At 41.0% G+C, this 17,959-nt stretch overlaps 1 protein-coding gene across 1 annotated transcript in view; it reads right to left on the bottom strand.

Moving 5' to 3' along the window:
- Positions 1-17,959, bottom strand: part of ush2a (Usher syndrome 2A (autosomal recessive, mild)) — a 193,679-nt gene that overhangs the window by 57,542 nt on the left and 118,178 nt on the right. The window contains exons 54-62 of the mRNA XM_070832313.1: positions 16,139-16,473; positions 14,427-14,582; positions 13,382-13,545; positions 13,008-13,217; positions 10,290-10,492; positions 10,076-10,188; positions 8,846-9,074; positions 7,272-7,440; positions 6,935-7,156 (exon numbers count right to left, since the gene is read on the bottom strand). Coding sequence (XP_070688414.1) covers positions 6,935-7,156; positions 7,272-7,440; positions 8,846-9,074; positions 10,076-10,188; positions 10,290-10,492; positions 13,008-13,217; positions 13,382-13,545; positions 14,427-14,582; positions 16,139-16,473 — 1,801 coding nt within the window. The remainder of the gene's footprint in view (positions 1-6,934; positions 7,157-7,271; positions 7,441-8,845; positions 9,075-10,075; positions 10,189-10,289; positions 10,493-13,007; positions 13,218-13,381; positions 13,546-14,426; positions 14,583-16,138; positions 16,474-17,959) is intronic.

Here is a 17,959-nt window from a genome sequence, read left to right as displayed (position 1 = left end):
TATTGCTTAGGGCAATTTTAGCTCGTCACAGATAGACATTGATATTGGCATCTGCGTATATGTTGGCCAATAACTTTTGCAGAAAAGAAACACCAAAGATATGTTTGAAAATGCATTTTTGATTTGAGTTTAATCTGTTAACATGAATAATATTTAGATAAAGTTTTCCTGTTGCTTGCATCTCATAGACAGAAACAAAAAGTACCTGCTTATGAAAGATATATACTCATATACAGGATATTCACATATAAAGATCAGTGAAGGTCTATTTTGACAATGAAGATTATATTTTATGTTCATTAAAGAGGCTTATCCACTTATCCACACTGTAAAGCTGTTTTAATTACTGGCTGCTTTTTAGATATTCAACTCATTCTACAGTTCTAATATCAACTCTAACACTGATATATTTTTGTTGTATGTTGTTCATAGTTGTCTCCAATACGAATTCATTTTCAGTGAAGTCCAGCTCAATATCTTTGTGACAACTCTTAAATAACCAAATACAGTGTAAGGGATTCTTATTAAACATGTTTGCATTAAAAAATAACATCTGCTCACATCAAACTCTCAATAAATGGTATCAGCATCAAAAATGCGGTACTGGTTGGGCTCCACACACACAATGACACACACATGTGCACACACACGTGCACACAAACAAGTACACAGCTATTCCTGCAGTGTGTGTGCCTGTGTGTGTGTGTGTGTGTGTGTGTGTGTGTGTGTGTGTATGTGCGCGTGTGTGTGTGTGCACGCACGCGCGCACTTTGTGCTCCAGAGGGGCCAGACTATATGTCATGTCGAGAGATGAAATCACAGTGGATTGACTTTCTCACACAGTGCACAGTGTTCCCCTGTGGACACACACATGTGGATGTTGGGGAAGCAAGCACACACATAATCAAAGACACACACATACACACCTACTCTTTTCCCAGCTGACTGCTTGTCCTCTTGTCTTTCTGACTTTTTTTTTTATCTCAATAACATTACCAGCTGGGCATGTGTGTGACATTGTGTGCGTGTGCGTGTCTGTGTGTGTGTGTACACTCGTGCATTTATGTATTTTGAGTGTCTGAGTGTGGGTATATGTGTGCTGAGCTTAGGTAAATGCTTTGGTGGCAGTTATATTTTCACCACTCTACAGGGATTCACTAAAAACTGAGACGCAGCAGGCAGCTGCTCATGTGTGTGTTTAAAGTGTCTGCGAGAGAGGGACAGAGAGACGAGATGAGGATGGAGGAAGTGATAAAGAAATGAACACTTAAAAGAGTTTGACAAAGTGATAAAACAGGACAAACAATTAAAAGATGTGAGATGAAATGAGTAAGATTTGCTTTAGTGAAGAACCTAACATAGTGTGTTTTGTAGTCTACTGTGGAAACATCAAAAACAGTGAGTATAATAATTCACATTTTGTCTTTGCACTTATCAAAAACATATCCATCACATGTACTGAGCCACAGAGGTTTATACTGAATCATTAGTTTAAGCCAGATGATGACAGACATAACCCTTTTTGTCAATTACAGACACGTAAACATGTTTATCTATTATAGAGATGTAAGAGCACTGAGAGCACTGCATGTTTTACAGCAGACTGATGTCCAGAGCAGACGCATTCACCACACAGGAAATTCCACATGCTTTCAACTATCCAGTCATTATACATTCTGCCTACACCAATCCTGCCCTCAACCCTACCAGAGACATTGTAGGTGACAACAAGACGACCCCTGGCCCGCCTCCTTCAGGTTATCCATCACTGTCATCAATGTGATCTGGGAGTTGGTGAGTTAGGGGTGTGGTAGAGGCCCCATGTAGCACCAGGGTGCTCAAAACAAGTGTTGGCCAGCCTTTGGTGCATCTAGTGCAAACAAAGTTTGGCTGACTATGTTTCCATGCAAACATTTTTACCTGCTTCAAACACCATATAGAATTACGTTTGGAAAGCTACTCTTTTTGTATACTGAAATCCTATATCTTTTCATGGTCATTGTTGTGAAGTGAATAAAAAGAACGAGCAGCTCGTCATAATTCCTTAACCAAAGCACGACACATCGCTGTTAGTTGAATAAAATGTAACTAAATCCACTAGCTGCCTGAAAGTTATGTCTTTCAATGCTAACTTTTAATAAATCGACATTGTGTAACAAAAACATGTAGAGACTAACACAAAGGCAAATAAAATGCATCAATGCGCGCGCACACACACACACACACAAACACACAGCAGACTGTCCTCATCAATGTGCTCCTGACAGCCTTTGGTTTTATTCTTGCCAGTCATTAAAGTAAACCTAATAGAAAAGCCATCATCATAAATACATTAACAGAGAGAGAAATGTCTTCCTGTGTTCAGAGAGTACTCGATCTTCTAAAGCAGCCAGACGCTGCTGTTTGGAATGCAATACTGTTGGCCATTTGCTACCCATCATTGATGAGGGGCTTTTGGCAATGATAAACACACACACACACACACACACACACACACACACACGCTCAGAAAGTGATGAGAATCGTTTGGCAGAGACAATTAAAGGACATGTGAGGGATGTGTGTCTCTCTGCATCAAGACCCATGTGGAAATGCAAACACATTCAGATACATATACAGAAAGAGACAGCCACATGCAGAAAGTGAAGTATCCATGCACCAAGTTGGACTAATAAACCATGCACACTTGCACACACTTGCACACACTTGCACACACTTATACACACAAACGCATCCACTCTCACAACTCCGCCGGGCTCGAAGTGAGCTTGCTTAACTACTGGGATAATTTCCCTCCAGCAAATGGTCACTGTGCCCTTGAAAAACATATTTGATTATTACTTTTTCTCCCCCTCCTCTTTTTTTCTTTTAGCATCATCACAGCCATTTTCATCACGCGCTCTGATGATGGCACAGCAAGGCGCGTTAAGATAACACCCCGGCACCGCCAGGCTTTTAACACTTAAACGGTGAAAAGGGATATTCAGATTTGTCCTTGAACGTTTGGATGGGGCCTGCTGGGCTGGGACAGAGGGAGGGAGTAAGGGAAGGAGTTAAAGAAATGCATACCTTTGTAAGATTCGCTTACTTTAAGAAAAAGTGAGATGGGGAGGGCATTTATGGTAGCACCCAAGAACCCACATTGAAGGATGGGGAAGGCGGAGTTGAAGGGCAGATGGAAGAGTTAAGGAACTGTAGACTATAAAATAAAGTGTGAAGGGGAAATGATTAGAGGAGCACGCACAGTGAGGCAGGGGACTTAGTGAGAGTCAGGGAGCAACGGGAGGCCAAAGACACCACACACGTTCCTTTAAACACTGTCTAATCTCACCTAAGTCTTAGCTAAACATCTTACATACAAACTCACAGAAAGCAGAAAAGAGGAGCAAATGAAGAGCTTAAAAGTTGGTCTTGAACCTGCAACACAGGAGGAAATGCTGCAAGAAAACTGAGGCACTCTTGTCCAAAAACAAACAGTATTTAATCTACTTGAAAGTGAAATGAAAGCTGTTCAAACAAACTGGCAGATTCAGAAGGGAGGGATTTAGCATGGAGACTTTGTGTTATTGTATAACAACAAGGGAATGTTGAAGAAAGGATTATAGATCATCAAAATAGTACCCAAAAGACTAAAACTGGCCAGAGTAAGATCTAGGCCTGCCATTTAAGGTGGTATGCAAGCGTTGACCAGGTAAGACATGTGGAGGCAGGAAACGTTACACAATGAATGTAGTGAGGCTCATAATAGACTTGAAGCCTAAAAAGAGCACCTATGCTCTAAAGCACAAGTCAGGTACAAGCCATTATCGTGGCTGTACTGTTTAAAATGGAAATCGGTCCTGTCAGATGTGCTTTAGGTCGATGAGATCGAAGTACTATTAACAAGAGACAAGTTTCATAACATTCGGATAAAGAATTAGAGAAACCCACTCGGTTCAGTTAGATGTCTGCAGGAGAATCAGTCTGTATGGCTGTCCTCTGCCACCATGTCTTTTTGATACCACCACTAGGGGGTGCCCAAGTCAGAAATCACAAACTCATAGTAGCTTGAAATTAAAAATCAAATCTTTAAAGTCAAAACAAGTAGGTTTAAACAGCTAAACAGCACGACAAATCAATTAAGCAGATACAACTCAGGTACACATTTGCACTGTAAAGGAAAAACTGTCCTCTCTCTTTCATTACAGCACAACACTGTCAAACCAAGACAAAAAAGAGATACGTTTCTTTAAAAGTATCAATTAAGTGATCTCAAATACTCTTCAAACTTAAAAAGTGCAGGCTGAACAGGTTCACAGATGAATGGGTGGATGGAATGATTATTTCTGACCCTGATTCTATTTTACCTCATTTATACTGTTTCCTGTTTCAAACAGTCCAGCCTTGAACACACATACAAATGTGTGCTGCGTATTTTTGGACGAGTGTACAATTTTGTGTGTATCCACTTGCATGTTTGTGAGAGAGAGAATGTGTGGTTGTTGGTGTGTTGTTGCGTTTGTGTGTGTATATCTAAGTGTGCACATGTGCACGCAAGCCGGTACGTGTATCTGTTGCCAGACGGCTGTCTACTGGCATTGCTGTTCCCCTGCAGTGTGTGTGTATGGTTGTTGACAGTGTGGACGGTAATGTGTGATAGATCGCACTTCAGGGACCCCATAATCACATCAGCCTAACCTAGTCTATCAGCTGGGCACAATGGGATACCCTTCACTCCTCCTTTAATCTGCTCCATCTAGCTCTTCACCACTCTTCTGTTCTCCTGTTTTTTTCTCTCACTCTCTCTCACTTTCCTCCTCTTTCTCTGTTTTTTTCAGTTTCCTTTATCTGATGCGTTTTTTCAAAACTTTTTTTCAGTCTTTTTTTCTTCTGTTCGTTCTTTTTTCTGTCTTCACTGTTTGTTTAATTTTGCATTCTTTCTTCCAATGTAAATTTTTTTTATTACTACAATATTGGCGCATTTGAGTACATTTATTCTACTACTGTTTGTAAAATTACTCTATTTGTAGTCTTTTCTTATGTCTTTCCCTTTGTTGTTGTATTTTGTATACATTTTTACAGTGCATCTTATTTGAAAGTACTGTAATCTGCAGTTGTCAATTGCTTGAACTTTCTTTCTTTTTTTCTTTCTTTCTTTCTTTCTCTCACTCTCAAATCTGTCTCTCACTATATCATTAAAAATACAAAACCCTGGACATGGTGAGAGGCAGCAATGAGACTGAGTGGTGCCAAGGTTAAGTAGCCTATCCTATAATAGGTGTTGCTGTGTGTGTGTGTGTTGTGTGTGTGTGAGTGTCTTGAAACAGACGTGTGGGGTCGAGGTTGCATAGCCGGCCCCAGGGCTCCCCAACAGTGCAGTGCACCCGGCAAATGGCCCTTAGCCTTGCTAGCGCCGCTAGCCCTACGATCCATCATACCATATGTTCTCAATGGGGAAGCTAACGCTAATGACTGATGAGTGGATGGGAAGGGGGCACAAAAAGGAAAGGAGGGGGGTGGGAGTAGGATAATCAGGAGAGGAGGAGGAAAAGGTGGTGGAAGGAGAGAAGAGGAGCAAGAGGCCAGAGGAAGAAGCAGAGGAGGTGGGGAAACAAGTCGAGGAAAGGTAACAAAGAAGATGGCAAAGGAGAAAAGGAGTAATAAATAAAGGTGTAATAAATAAAAATAAGGAGATGGAGAGGAAGAGGAGGTGGGGAGCATATGCACTCCTTGGGAGGCCATCTCAAATGAACAATGACCATATAATCTGCTCAGTTGGAAGAGAAAATAGGATTTAGTGGAGGAGAAGAAAAGGAAACCGATGAGATGAAACAAGCAACAGTTTGACGGAGTAAAATATTCTCAGATTACATGTTGAAGCAAATTAACAAGCATGACTCCGTACTTGAGATCAGCACTTGACAAGTGACAAGCTCTCTAAACGAGAGTCTTATTGACAATTTAAGGAAAAAAAAGAAAGCAAGAACAAAGGTTTATATAATAAGGGAGAGTAATAAATAAACAAAAATGTTGTAATAAAAGTGTTTTTCTGCGGACTTTCTTTCCAGGAACTTTTTTGTCGGCATGCATGTATGTTTGTGTGGGTAAGGATCTTGTGTGTGTGTGTCACTGTGTGTCTGTGTGTGTGGATAGGCTAATGGAGTACTATAGGCCTGTCCATATGGGGCCATTGTTTATGTGTGATGAATAGAGTCCACGTGTCTGTCTCTGGCACTCAACACTAAGCGAACCCTGCCGAGGGCACCCTGTTGACTCTGTGTGTGCGCTTGTGTGTACGTGTGGGTGCATGTAATATGTCTATATGTGTGACAGTGCATGTGTGTATGTGTTTGTGTGCAGGGGAGCGAATGAGTGTGTATTTGTCCTGCTGTGTGCTTGGCAGTGCCCTCAACGGTGCCATCCGAGTGTGTTTCATCATCATCTGCCATGACAAAGATGTCTAATGACACACACATACACCCACACCCTCACACAGTCCCATCTGTGCCATGGTATCCGGGTGCTTTGGGACACTGCGGGAGAGGAAGAAAGGGAAACGACCCCACGTTCCTACACCATGTGTCTATCTCTACCCACTTTGCTTTATTCTCCTCTCTTATCTTTTTTTCTCACTCTCTGCTTTCCCCCCTTAAACATTAAGACGTCATCAGGGGCTAAACTCTGGCAAAATCCTTTTTGGGTCAGAGTAACTGGGTTTCTGTTGATTGGATTTTAAAATAAAAGATTTTAAAAAAGGAAAATAAAAGGACAAAAAGTTGGGTTTTTTTTTTTTATCAAGAAGACCCACCAGTCCATCAAACTTCACACAGTGTGCTCTCATAGTTGGACATAAAAACTTAATGCAGTGCAAAATCTTTCAAATTTCTCCCTTTTAACATAACTTGAAAATATTCTAACAACAGTGGATGTTTAGCTGTGTGCTTCCTTCACTCACCTGGAACATATGTATGTACTTCCCCCCTCTCAGCATCACCGCAACACACCAGTGTATTATCTACAATCCGGCCTCCACAGCATTGGACTCCATAGCCATCATGGAGGCTCCCACTGCAGCAGAGCTGGCCGCCTTTCATGGAGTAAGGAACCCCCCAACAGCAGCTGTCACCCAGCCCCACCGAGACCCGGCGCTGTGAGTGGTCAGGACAGCAGTATTCATCTACAAAGACAAGGACAGATGAAGGAAACACTCGAACAACATGGAAAAGACTCAAGTCAAGTAGAAAAGAGCAAATCCATGACAGTAGAAACATATGGAGAGGTTTTAAACTCACTGTTTTTTAATTTAACATAGTATCCTCCACAGCACTGGTGGCTAGGGAGAGCTGGGAGCAGTTTGCCATTGCAGCAGACTGGATTGGAGGAATTACTCAAACTCAGGTAACTGCCCTCACAGCAATGATGATGTGGTTTCTTGGTGTACAAAAGTCCACTGCAGCAAACCTGGTTGACATACAATCACATACACACACCAGTGCACACACATATGAGAAAGTATGCAAACAAACTTCACACATACACAGTTAAGTGTGTGCAGTGAAAGTATGTAGTATCAGCCAAAGAGGAGGCAATTTAACCATTTTGAGAAATGTCCCTGTGCAGGGCTACAGTGCCTAAATATGATTGTTTGAGGGGTTTCTTCACAAACGTACGCCACAACCACAATACCAATACACATAGCCTGGATGGAGAAATGTCTTCATTTTGATGAGTTCACACCAACAAATCAAGCCAAAACCCCTACTTTGGAACAGCCCCATCTGTGTGTCTTGTCAACAGTAACATAAGGAGTCAGTATGCTGCATACTTAATTACAGGCACAAGGCGCTACTGAAACACAGTGATATTTTGGATTTACACGTCTCTTCTGCGTTGTAAACTTGTACTTATCATATAGATGTGTATGTCAGTAAATATTTGCGGATTCCTGTAGGCTCCAAGTATGTCCACTATCAAAAATGTTAAGTTATGTGAACGCTTGTATATGTATGCATGAGCTTCAACGTTGTTATTGTTTGTGCCATTCGGGGACTGTGGGGTTAAATGTATGGCGAACGGTTTCACTGTGCCAACTTGGCTGGCATTCAATGACACAAGGATGCAAGTGAATGCAGATGACAAGTTAATCTGTTTAGAGAAATTAATCACTGAGAGGATGACATCCCACATAAATAGCTTGCGCTTGGAAGAGGAAATGTGAGATTGTTTATATGTCTGGGGGTCTTTATTTGTCTGTGTAAGGCAAAAAAAAGATGGATGACTTGTCTCAACTTCCTCCCACTATACAAAAATGAAGCTAAAATATTCTGGATACGGGTGCTGCCATCTTACATGAGTGACGTTATTTGGAGCCAGAGTCTGCGCACTAGTAATCAGGGCTGGAATCGCAGTATTAAAGTCATGTCCACTCATTTGTGGGTTAGGATTGCTGTCAATCATGACACTCCCTTTTTATAGCATCAAATATCTAACTAAAACCAAACTTAAAAAAAGAAAACTGTACACTTCAGCATACACCAGCGTGTCACCTAAAATGACAAAGAACATCTTTGGGAAAATTTCTTTGGGATATATTTAGAGTTTTTAGTCTGGTCCATGTTGTGATCGTTAACATGGATGGGCCGGGGGTTATGGTTGTTGTTGTTGTTGTACAGTGGAGAAGGTTTTAATGATTATTCATAAGAAGTTATAGTTAGAAGAGGCTCTCACATCCAGGTGAAATGACAAATCCAAACCGAAAGAAAAAAGAAAAGAAAGAAAAAAAAATCAATAAACAACTGGATAAAAATGTTCCACATCCACCCTCATGCAAAACAAATAAAGTGCCAAATGACCAGAACATAATCACCTCAATGTCAGGATGGAAGCAGGACGTCCCGCACACACCATGACTGGCAGGACACTGCAGGTAGGAACATGTGAACCTTACACCACCTGCACCTCCTGACTCTTCCCCCACAGAGGATGTGACACCTGTTGACCCAGTGGCACATGACCTCAGGGTCCGTCTTAAGACCTCATAGCCAAGCATGATCCCACTGGGTCTGCCTGGACGGGACCAGTCCAGCCTCACCACCCTGACAGAGAGAGAGAGAGAGAGAGAAAGATGGGTATGTCCTTTTACACTACTGGAATACACAAAAACCCACATGCATGCATGGTTAATGCCAGATAAAGTTGAGTTACTGTGTCAGGGTGTGTGTATCTTTATACACTTCTCAGTATTGATTTTCCTCTTTTTTATCTCTGACATCTTTGGCAGGGGAAAGACCTGAGTAGTAACACACACAGTTACGACTTCCACAGTCTCCTGACCAGAAAATAAGCCATAAATCACCACTTCGTCTCAACTGTAGGATTTGCAACACTGCCATTTAGGTCAACTATTAACATTTAACTTTTACAGAAAATGTTAATATGTCATTAAATTAAACTGACTGTAAATAAAATGTCAGTTTACCCTGAATATTTTAGATGTTAGGAGGCAATTTTGAGGTAATCTGATTAAATTATATAGTCAGACTACTTACATGCATTAGTGTATGCTAAACATTTAAACATGGTTTATCAGTAATCATTACTCAATACTGTATTCAGTATTTCAGTCTTGATGGACTACTGAAGATGGAATACAATCACTGAGACTTCAATCACTTCCAGTGGGAGTAAATATAGTTCCAGAATCTGGTTTTAAAATACAACTGAATTTTATACTGAAGTACAGGTTACTAGTGCTGAGTAAAATTACAATTTCATGCAGTGTTATCGTAGCCCACATCTTGTGCTGCCTTCATGAGACAAAAAATGAGCTCCACCATTAAATCTGTTAGTGCCAGCTTACAGAGTAAATTCTATTGATTCTGTTGTGTCAAACTTGCAAACCAACCTTTAGCACTGCCAATAAACATTAACGATTACTACACTCAAACCAAAGCCTGTAAAGTTTTATTAACTTGGAATAATGGCAACGCTCTAGAAATAAATAAACATTTTCACTCAGAAAAATAGTAGTGTGAACACGCATAAAGTTAAAGAATAACTTTAGGTGAAAAATATTTGAAGTACATCTCTGTATTACCTGGGACTGATCACTTGTGCATGTGGCGAGGCTAAGTCAGCAGGCAGGTCCTCCACAGCTGTTGTCTGAGTGACATTACTCCGCACGCATGCATATACAGTACACACCTCCACCTGAAATACACAAAGAAGCACAGCAGACAAGAACATGATGGACACGTCCATGTGTCTGCGTATGTCTGGGTGTGTACGTCTGCCTTTGTTTGTGTGTGTACCTGTACGTTGTAGACAGTAAAAGGCAGCAGGTCCCCCAGCAGGTAGGACCCTGAGCTGTTGTCTACACTGCCATGAAGACGGTCATTAACGTAGATGTAGTAACCAGTAACTGCTCCATTGGGCCGCAGTGGAGGGGACCAGAGGACGCGTACTGTGCTGCTGTTAACTGGAACCACCTCTGGGGCGGACATCCCGTCTGGCTCTGAGGATGAGAGATCCAAAACGTTTTCATTCTCAAAGAGCAACAGAATATTTTACAAAGCTTGAAGACAGGAGATATGGTCGTCTTCAAACATACTTGTTGTGAAATCAGTGCTCTCAACATGACATGGAAGCTTTAACACATAGACTGCCTCAGCATTTAACTATCCTTCAGTGGTGCTGCTTAGTGATCATTGTTCATCTATGCTATGTTATGTGTTGAAACAACGAGGTGCCCGGTGGACACTAATGACATTTTATAACAGACGTGTAACATTCTCAATTAGGTCATATTTTTTTGAGTATCGTACAAGCTCCTTTTAAAGTTAAGAGTCAAAGTCTACACACACACACACACACACACACATATATATGTCTGTATGTGTGTGGGTGTGCAGTATTGTGTTGATAATGCTATCTAAATGATTCAGATAAGTGTATTGGCAGCAAATGAACTGGGTTAACTTCTTTTAGCTGAGTGCATTCTCATAATAAATTGAATCTGTATCACTTATAAGTAACAGTGAATCTCTCTGAGAGAGCCTCTACCTTTCTGTGTTGTGTTTATATATTGTCTTGCTCTTTTTCATTGTCCTTTCCATCCTATTCCCTTAGTTCCTTTAATTCACTTGGGTCACTCCTCCAAGAAAACCTCTTTCAGCGCATCCAGAAAGGACATTAATAATAACCCAAACGCATATGGCGATTAATATAACATGGTAACCTATAGCAAATGAGTGACAGATAAAAGCAAAAGGAAGGAATGAATGACAGAGACAGCAGAGGACATGAGGAAATCTGACAAATAGAGGACAAGTGAGAGATAATTTGTGAAAAACCAGGATATAATACCAGTGAGCAAAATTTAAAGTCAAAAAGTGGGAGAAAGAACACAGAATAGTATCAGTTTAACTGTATGCCATTTTCTTTAAATGACAATGGAGATCACATTAGGAGTAGAAAAGTGTGACAGAGAACCAAACACGAGGGAATGAGAGAGAGTGTGTGAGAGAGGAAATCATACAGACTCCATCTATTATTCTAAATGAAAATGCACTCAGCTAAGAGAAGTTAACCCAATTCATTTGCTGCCAATGTACTTACCTAAACCCAACCTACTGCTCTACATTTCATTTACTGCAGGATGGCATTATCAACGCAATACTGCACACTGAGCCTCTTTCAGTCATGCACACACAGAAACGCACACACATTTTTCTTGCCAATTAGTCCTGATGTTAGCATTGCCCTATAGATTGCAGGCCATGTTAGGATGGTTGGTAGGGTTGAGCTGCATTAGTTAAAATATATTTGGCCTTGGTGTGTGTGTGTGTGTGTGAGTGTGTGTGCGTGTGTGTGCACTCTTATGGCTGTAAAATAATGAAATTACCTCCAGAGCCCTCTCAGTTAAACGAGCCGTGCTTTGCCTTTAGCACCTAATGATTTTCTAATGTTTTTAATGCACTTTTTATTATACTGCTCAGATTAGAGGGAAAGAGAGAGGCCTCTGACATATGATTATACTGAAAAAGATGGGGAACTGCGAGGGGGAAAAAGAAGACAGAGAGATGGTCAGAAAGAGAAATTGAGAGGGAAATGGTGACAGGAAGAAAACAACGGGCAGAGTGAGCGGACTCTGACATAATGATTACACAGAGTGATTTGAAAGATAACCCTCAAATGCAGAGAGACTGGGCTGAGAGTTGGAGAGGAAAATAGAGAGAAAAGTCCTGATGACAGTTGGATAGCCTGTGCAATTCATAGCTAAAGATAGTAAAAGCTGACCCTGCCTGAAAAGGGAAATACCAGTAGATCCAAGAACTGATATACTTTACCCATATTCTAGTTCATACACTCTCTCAAAGCTCCAGATTTTACATCCAGATAAAGTCTCAGTTGATCATGTTACCCATTATATAGGACACTGCTAAAGCTACGAGAACAGATGTGGCTCTATTAAAGAGGTGTATTGTAATGATGCCCCTGCATATTTTGGTGAACATGAAAAGACAGATATGATATAACTTATTTTAGTATAGATTATTTTCCATAGAATTATAGAACATCTAATCTAACTCTAAAGTAATGTATTGTAACTGTATTGTAAAATGTAACAGTTACAGCCTACATAAGGCATGGGACCAGCCATGTTTGCTGTCTTGTTTGACAGGTAGAAGCTTGTGTGTACGGCTGTGTGCGCAGTTTGAATGTGTTTGTCTGCGTGTAGTGCCAACAAGCTTTTTACAACACCTTAAATCTGCCTCACACACACACTTTGTATTGATTAAATGCCTCACTACATGATGTGTTTAACATCTCCTGTGAAGCAGAGAGTTGCAGAGAAGCGCACATTAACAGACACTTCTGTGGATGTAGTGAATTTTACGCACTGTACATGACACAGATATATACCTATGCGGACTATGACACCCTCATACATATATCTGGCAAAAGGAGGCACATTTGAACCAATTTCAAAGACCAAAGGTTCAAAAATCTCAAAAATATTCACAAACCTCCATCCTCAGTGGTGACATTAACTGTTGCTTTGGTTGTATTATGTGCTCCGTTGAACACCTGTAATGACACCAGATATGTGGTGCTGGGCCAAAGGTCACTTATCACCGTGGAGATGATCTCAGGGGGGTAAGACGAGACATGGCTTGACTGGGCAGAGTCTACTGTCAGAAAGTAAGATTCCACCTCTCCCTGTAGGTCTTGCAATGCTGAAAAAGAAATGTAAAGAAAGAGAGAGCAGTTGAAAATAATATGATTTTGAGTTTCACTTTTTAGTAACTGCCAAGTCAAAGAACAATCTTTATAGAATATAAACCCATGGAAGAGTTTTTCTAGGCAGACTGTGTGTGTTTTAGAGAGAGGGTAATCTTACAAGGTTGTGTCCAGTTGACCTGTACAGCAGTGTGATTGATGGCGTGGGAAGACAGCGACGGCAGGTGGTGGGGAACCCCTGCCATGGTCACCGCAGAAGCAATCTCTCCTGAGGAGTAGCCCACGTCATTATATACCACTAACTGGTACTGGTAACGGGTGAATCTGTTGAGAGACAATAATTCCAAAGTAAATTCCTTTATCAACAATTGAAAAATAAATGCTAATATAGACAAGCTCTTGGTGGAGCTCTGATTTCTTTTCCCTTAACTTTTGATTGGGTGGGCAAGACACACATTTGGGACAATGAAGTGAATTAGGAGATAATTGAAATGCTCCTCTGCTCGGAGCAGGATGGAAGATTTACATGCCTCGCTTTATGTTGACTTTATGGTGGGAGGAAGTTGGACATTGGTGACTTCTTACTGAGAAGCATTTTAATTTCTAACATTATTTGTCAATTTTTTTAGTTTATTTCTACTTGTTTAATTTCTCATGTTTTTTAAATTTTTTTATTTGTCTTTTGTATGTTTGCACACTGAAAATCTAATTAAAGAAAAAGAAAAAAAATATCCCACTGGTGAAACGAAGAGAAATAACAGACATAATGTTCTATAAATTGAATAAGTAAAGTCCTAAAATTACTGCTAATTCTGGTAATATGGTGATTTCTATTACAACAAATATGAATTACTCATAAATTACTTTCTAGGATACCAATAAAAAATCCTACAAATAGAAAAGTGCTGACACATTCAAAAGTTTGTCAGTTTACTACTTGAATAAAACACAGTAAAGACACAACCCGAAGAGTACACCCAGAGCCGTTTAGCAAGCATAGAGGGAAAAAAATTGCTTCCACCAAGTGCCAAACTGAGATTAGGGGACGCTGTGTGAAAAACAATTTAATTCTTTGGGATATTTGCTTAATGTATCTTTGAGCGGTATTAAAAGATCGGCATCAGCAGCAGCTCGCCGATCAGCTCTGCACACACGGTTAGCTGCGGCGCCGGCGTTTGCTCTAGAGCTCATTTCAGTAATCTCACCTGCTTAGGCCTTTATCTTGGTAGAACAATTTGGTGCCGGAGTAAACATGAAGCCAGCGATGGAGATCTTCAGTGGGGGGAGGGGACATGGCTGCTACCGTGGGGACTGTGGTGATGGCCAGGGGCTGGTGGGTTTTACGTCTGAGCAACTTGTATCTGAAGGGGAAATTTGAATAAAAGAAAACACACACACATGGTTGGATGTTTAGGAATGCATTAACACACAACACATGTTCACAAATGCACCAACATGAGCGCACAGACACACACTGACGCCACATGGAAATACACACACGCCTGCATACACGTGCATATATAGAGACACAAACACACACACGTTTGCAAACATAATTTTCAACTGACTCTTCTCCTTATCGCTCATTTCCTCCTCTTCTGCTGTTTTTCATCATCTCTATTCTTTTGCATTCACTGTATCTCACCCCTCCCTCCCTACGCCCCTCCCTCTGTTGTTTTTTTTTCTGCAGGGTTTGTGTTTTCCTCTCCCCACAGTGATGCTAATTTCTGCTGTAATCAGAAGAGAAGGGCTTAATGCCGCCTTTTAACCAACCCACTTAGACAAACACACAGAGCTGAGCAGAGCAGAACAGAGAGAAGGGCTCATGCATTTTAATCGCCTGCCAGAAAAATGGACCTTTATTTTAGGCCTAATCTCCAACAGAGTAGAACAGGACAGAACAAAACGGACCAGAGTGTGCATTAGGACTGAAAAAACACTGATTAAAAAATGCAACACTTAGCTCATTACCAGGGCACTCATGTTAGCAGCTTGTTAACGTGTCCCTATCTGCTTGTTTGCTGAAGTTTTTCAGCAACAATTGAACATCTCCAGAATAACATGCTGCAGATTTCAGTCTTGGCTACCTGCTTTCTAACTTTGGGCTAGAGCTCATGAATAAAAACACAAGGTAGATACAGTTTATGTAAAGTTATGATGGTTACACAGATTGGGTTCCACACATATTGCTTATTTGGTTGCATTTCTGCTTGTACAGAATTATTACATACTCTCTTTTTATCAGTTTTCTGTCACTTGGTTAATTTCCAACAACCATCAGAACGCAATAGAAGCAATTAATTTGGTTCTGTGCATTTTGAGAGCAGTTATGCATGCCTGATCCATATTGGGAATGCTGACTGAATCATGTTGAGACTGCTGCTGTGGACATGTAAAATCTGACATGGATACTTTGTATATTCTATGGTGATATTTGTATGTTTGCATGTTGTACATTCTGAATAATAAAAGTTTTCTACTACTGTATCATTTCCACTTAACAAACACATCTTATTAACCCTCTTATGCCATTTTGTATTTTCTGTACTTCCTTTGTGTACACACAGGTTCAGACAACAGATGTGCCAATGAGCCAAGCCAGATAATTTTCCTTAACATGTACTGACTGAATTTTCACTTGGCCATGCACTGTAATGCGCTGGATCCTCATTACAAACCAACTGTATGTTCCTAAGCTCAAATCCCATTGTCTGGAAGAAACAAACACAAGACACTTTGCATGTGATGGTACAACTTCTGACCAATATACTTTTAACTTACAGGCAGTAATGTGGAGTACCACCTAAAGCCAGTGGTCTAAGACTCATACCATATAACTGTGCCATCCTTGGTAAGAAAAGAAAACATCTGGGTATTGTCACACTATGCCATTGTTTCTGTGTAATACTCATGTTACCTGATGTTAGGTCCATTGGGCCTGCTTGGTGGTTCCCAGGAAATGGCCAGGAAAGACTCGCTGACTGCCACTATGGACAGTGGTGCAAGGCCTTCAGGGATTGTGGGTAATGTGGTAGCGTGAGTGGACAAGCTTTCTGTGCATCCTCCAACATATCCACCACCCTTGGAACATGCCAACACAGTGATGCTGTGGTTTGTGTATGGAGTGAGGTCTGTTATTGTAACGTTGAGCTCAGAAGCATCGCCACTGTCATGGAAGACGCGGGGTTCTGGGAGGCGAATCTCATAGCCATGGATTTCCCCATTGGGAATAAGAGGAGGAGACCATGTGACCTGAAACATAAGTGTGCTAGATTTAAGTTTTGGGATTTTCATTGAAAATACAGTTTTCATATAAATCAGAGTGGTACAGAGAAAGCTAAAGGCCTACTTCACTTAATCCTTTCTGACTGTCCTGTTATTATCCCAGAAATACCATCTCATTGGTTGGCTGAGCATTCTAAATGTTCTCCGCATGCTGAGGACGGCAGAAAGCTTTTAGATGGATGAACTACAGGAAGTCATGCCATAGTGCGTGTGCGTGTGTGCATGTGCAGACCACATCTACATCAGTGTGTGAATGGTTATGTGGTCAGCTGAGTGCTACCAGCACTATCACATAGGTAGTATCAATGTGAGTATACACTGTCACCAGCATTAGAATGGTCACTGTGTGTGTGTTTGTTCATCTCTCTTGGGGGGAAAGATAACCTGACTTTGACTTGAGCAGAAGATTCCTTTCATCAAATTTAAAACAGGGTACACACAAAAGCACACACACACACAAACGCGCGCACATGCACAAACACCATGCTAAAATAATGAAAACTGCTGGTAATGGAATTGCTGCATGCAAAAACAAAAGCTTGCTGTTGTTGAGCACTGCATCTGATTTGGAAACAGTTCAGTCTGTCAGCATTTCAGAGTGAAGATGAAGGTAACTGGCACACACACAAATGGTAATACACACACACACACACACACACACACACACCTCTACACGTTTGAATCATAGACCTCTATACAATAAATATTTTGTTTACACATCCACATACACACAACACAGCTACAGTCAGTTAAATTCAAAAAATGCGCGCACACACTCACGTGCACACACACACGCACGGCTGTGTTCATTCACTGTGCGCTCTAACACACTTATGGATACAAACTGTCATGTACCATAAGTGATCAGTTCAGAGCTTGCTGAGACTTATGAGTTTAGGTGATTAAGTGGTCAGTGTTGATGAGAGTATTATGAATGAACGTCAAGAATAATTATTTCTCATGCAACCTTGATATTCATTTAACAAGTGACACTGTGAGGTGATGCAGGACACACACACGCACACTTTGAGCCACACACACAACCACATATGGGCAGGGTCATGTTGAGTTAGGTAGCTCATTTCCCAAAGTGCGTGTTGGGTGTGCTTTGTGGTGGAAGTCATTTACAGATTGAATAGCTTGATGTAATCTGGAGATGGTGAAGACAGCAGAGACCCTGGGCTGACACAGAGCACTGGGGCTAAGGCCAGTACAGTATGTGAGTGTGTGTGTGTGTGTGTGTATGTTTGTATATGTGTTTATGTGTACATGAGTGAGACAGAGATACAGATGATGAAGTTGCTCGTGAGAGAGAATAGGTGTGTGTGTAAGGACATTGTGTATGTGTGTGTGTGTATTGGTGCATCTATGCTATTATAATCAGAAAAAAACTCAAAGGCAATGAGAGTGCCAACCTCTGCAGCTCACAATAAAATTCTACAATGTATTCGTA

This window comes from Pempheris klunzingeri, chromosome 1, assembly GCF_042242105.1.
Source record: "Pempheris klunzingeri isolate RE-2024b chromosome 1, fPemKlu1.hap1, whole genome shotgun sequence".
Lineage (NCBI taxonomy): Eukaryota > Metazoa > Chordata > Actinopteri > Acropomatiformes > Pempheridae > Pempheris > Pempheris klunzingeri.
The sequence above is the reverse complement of the archived record's forward strand: the minus strand, read 5'-3'. Positions and strand labels throughout refer to the sequence as shown.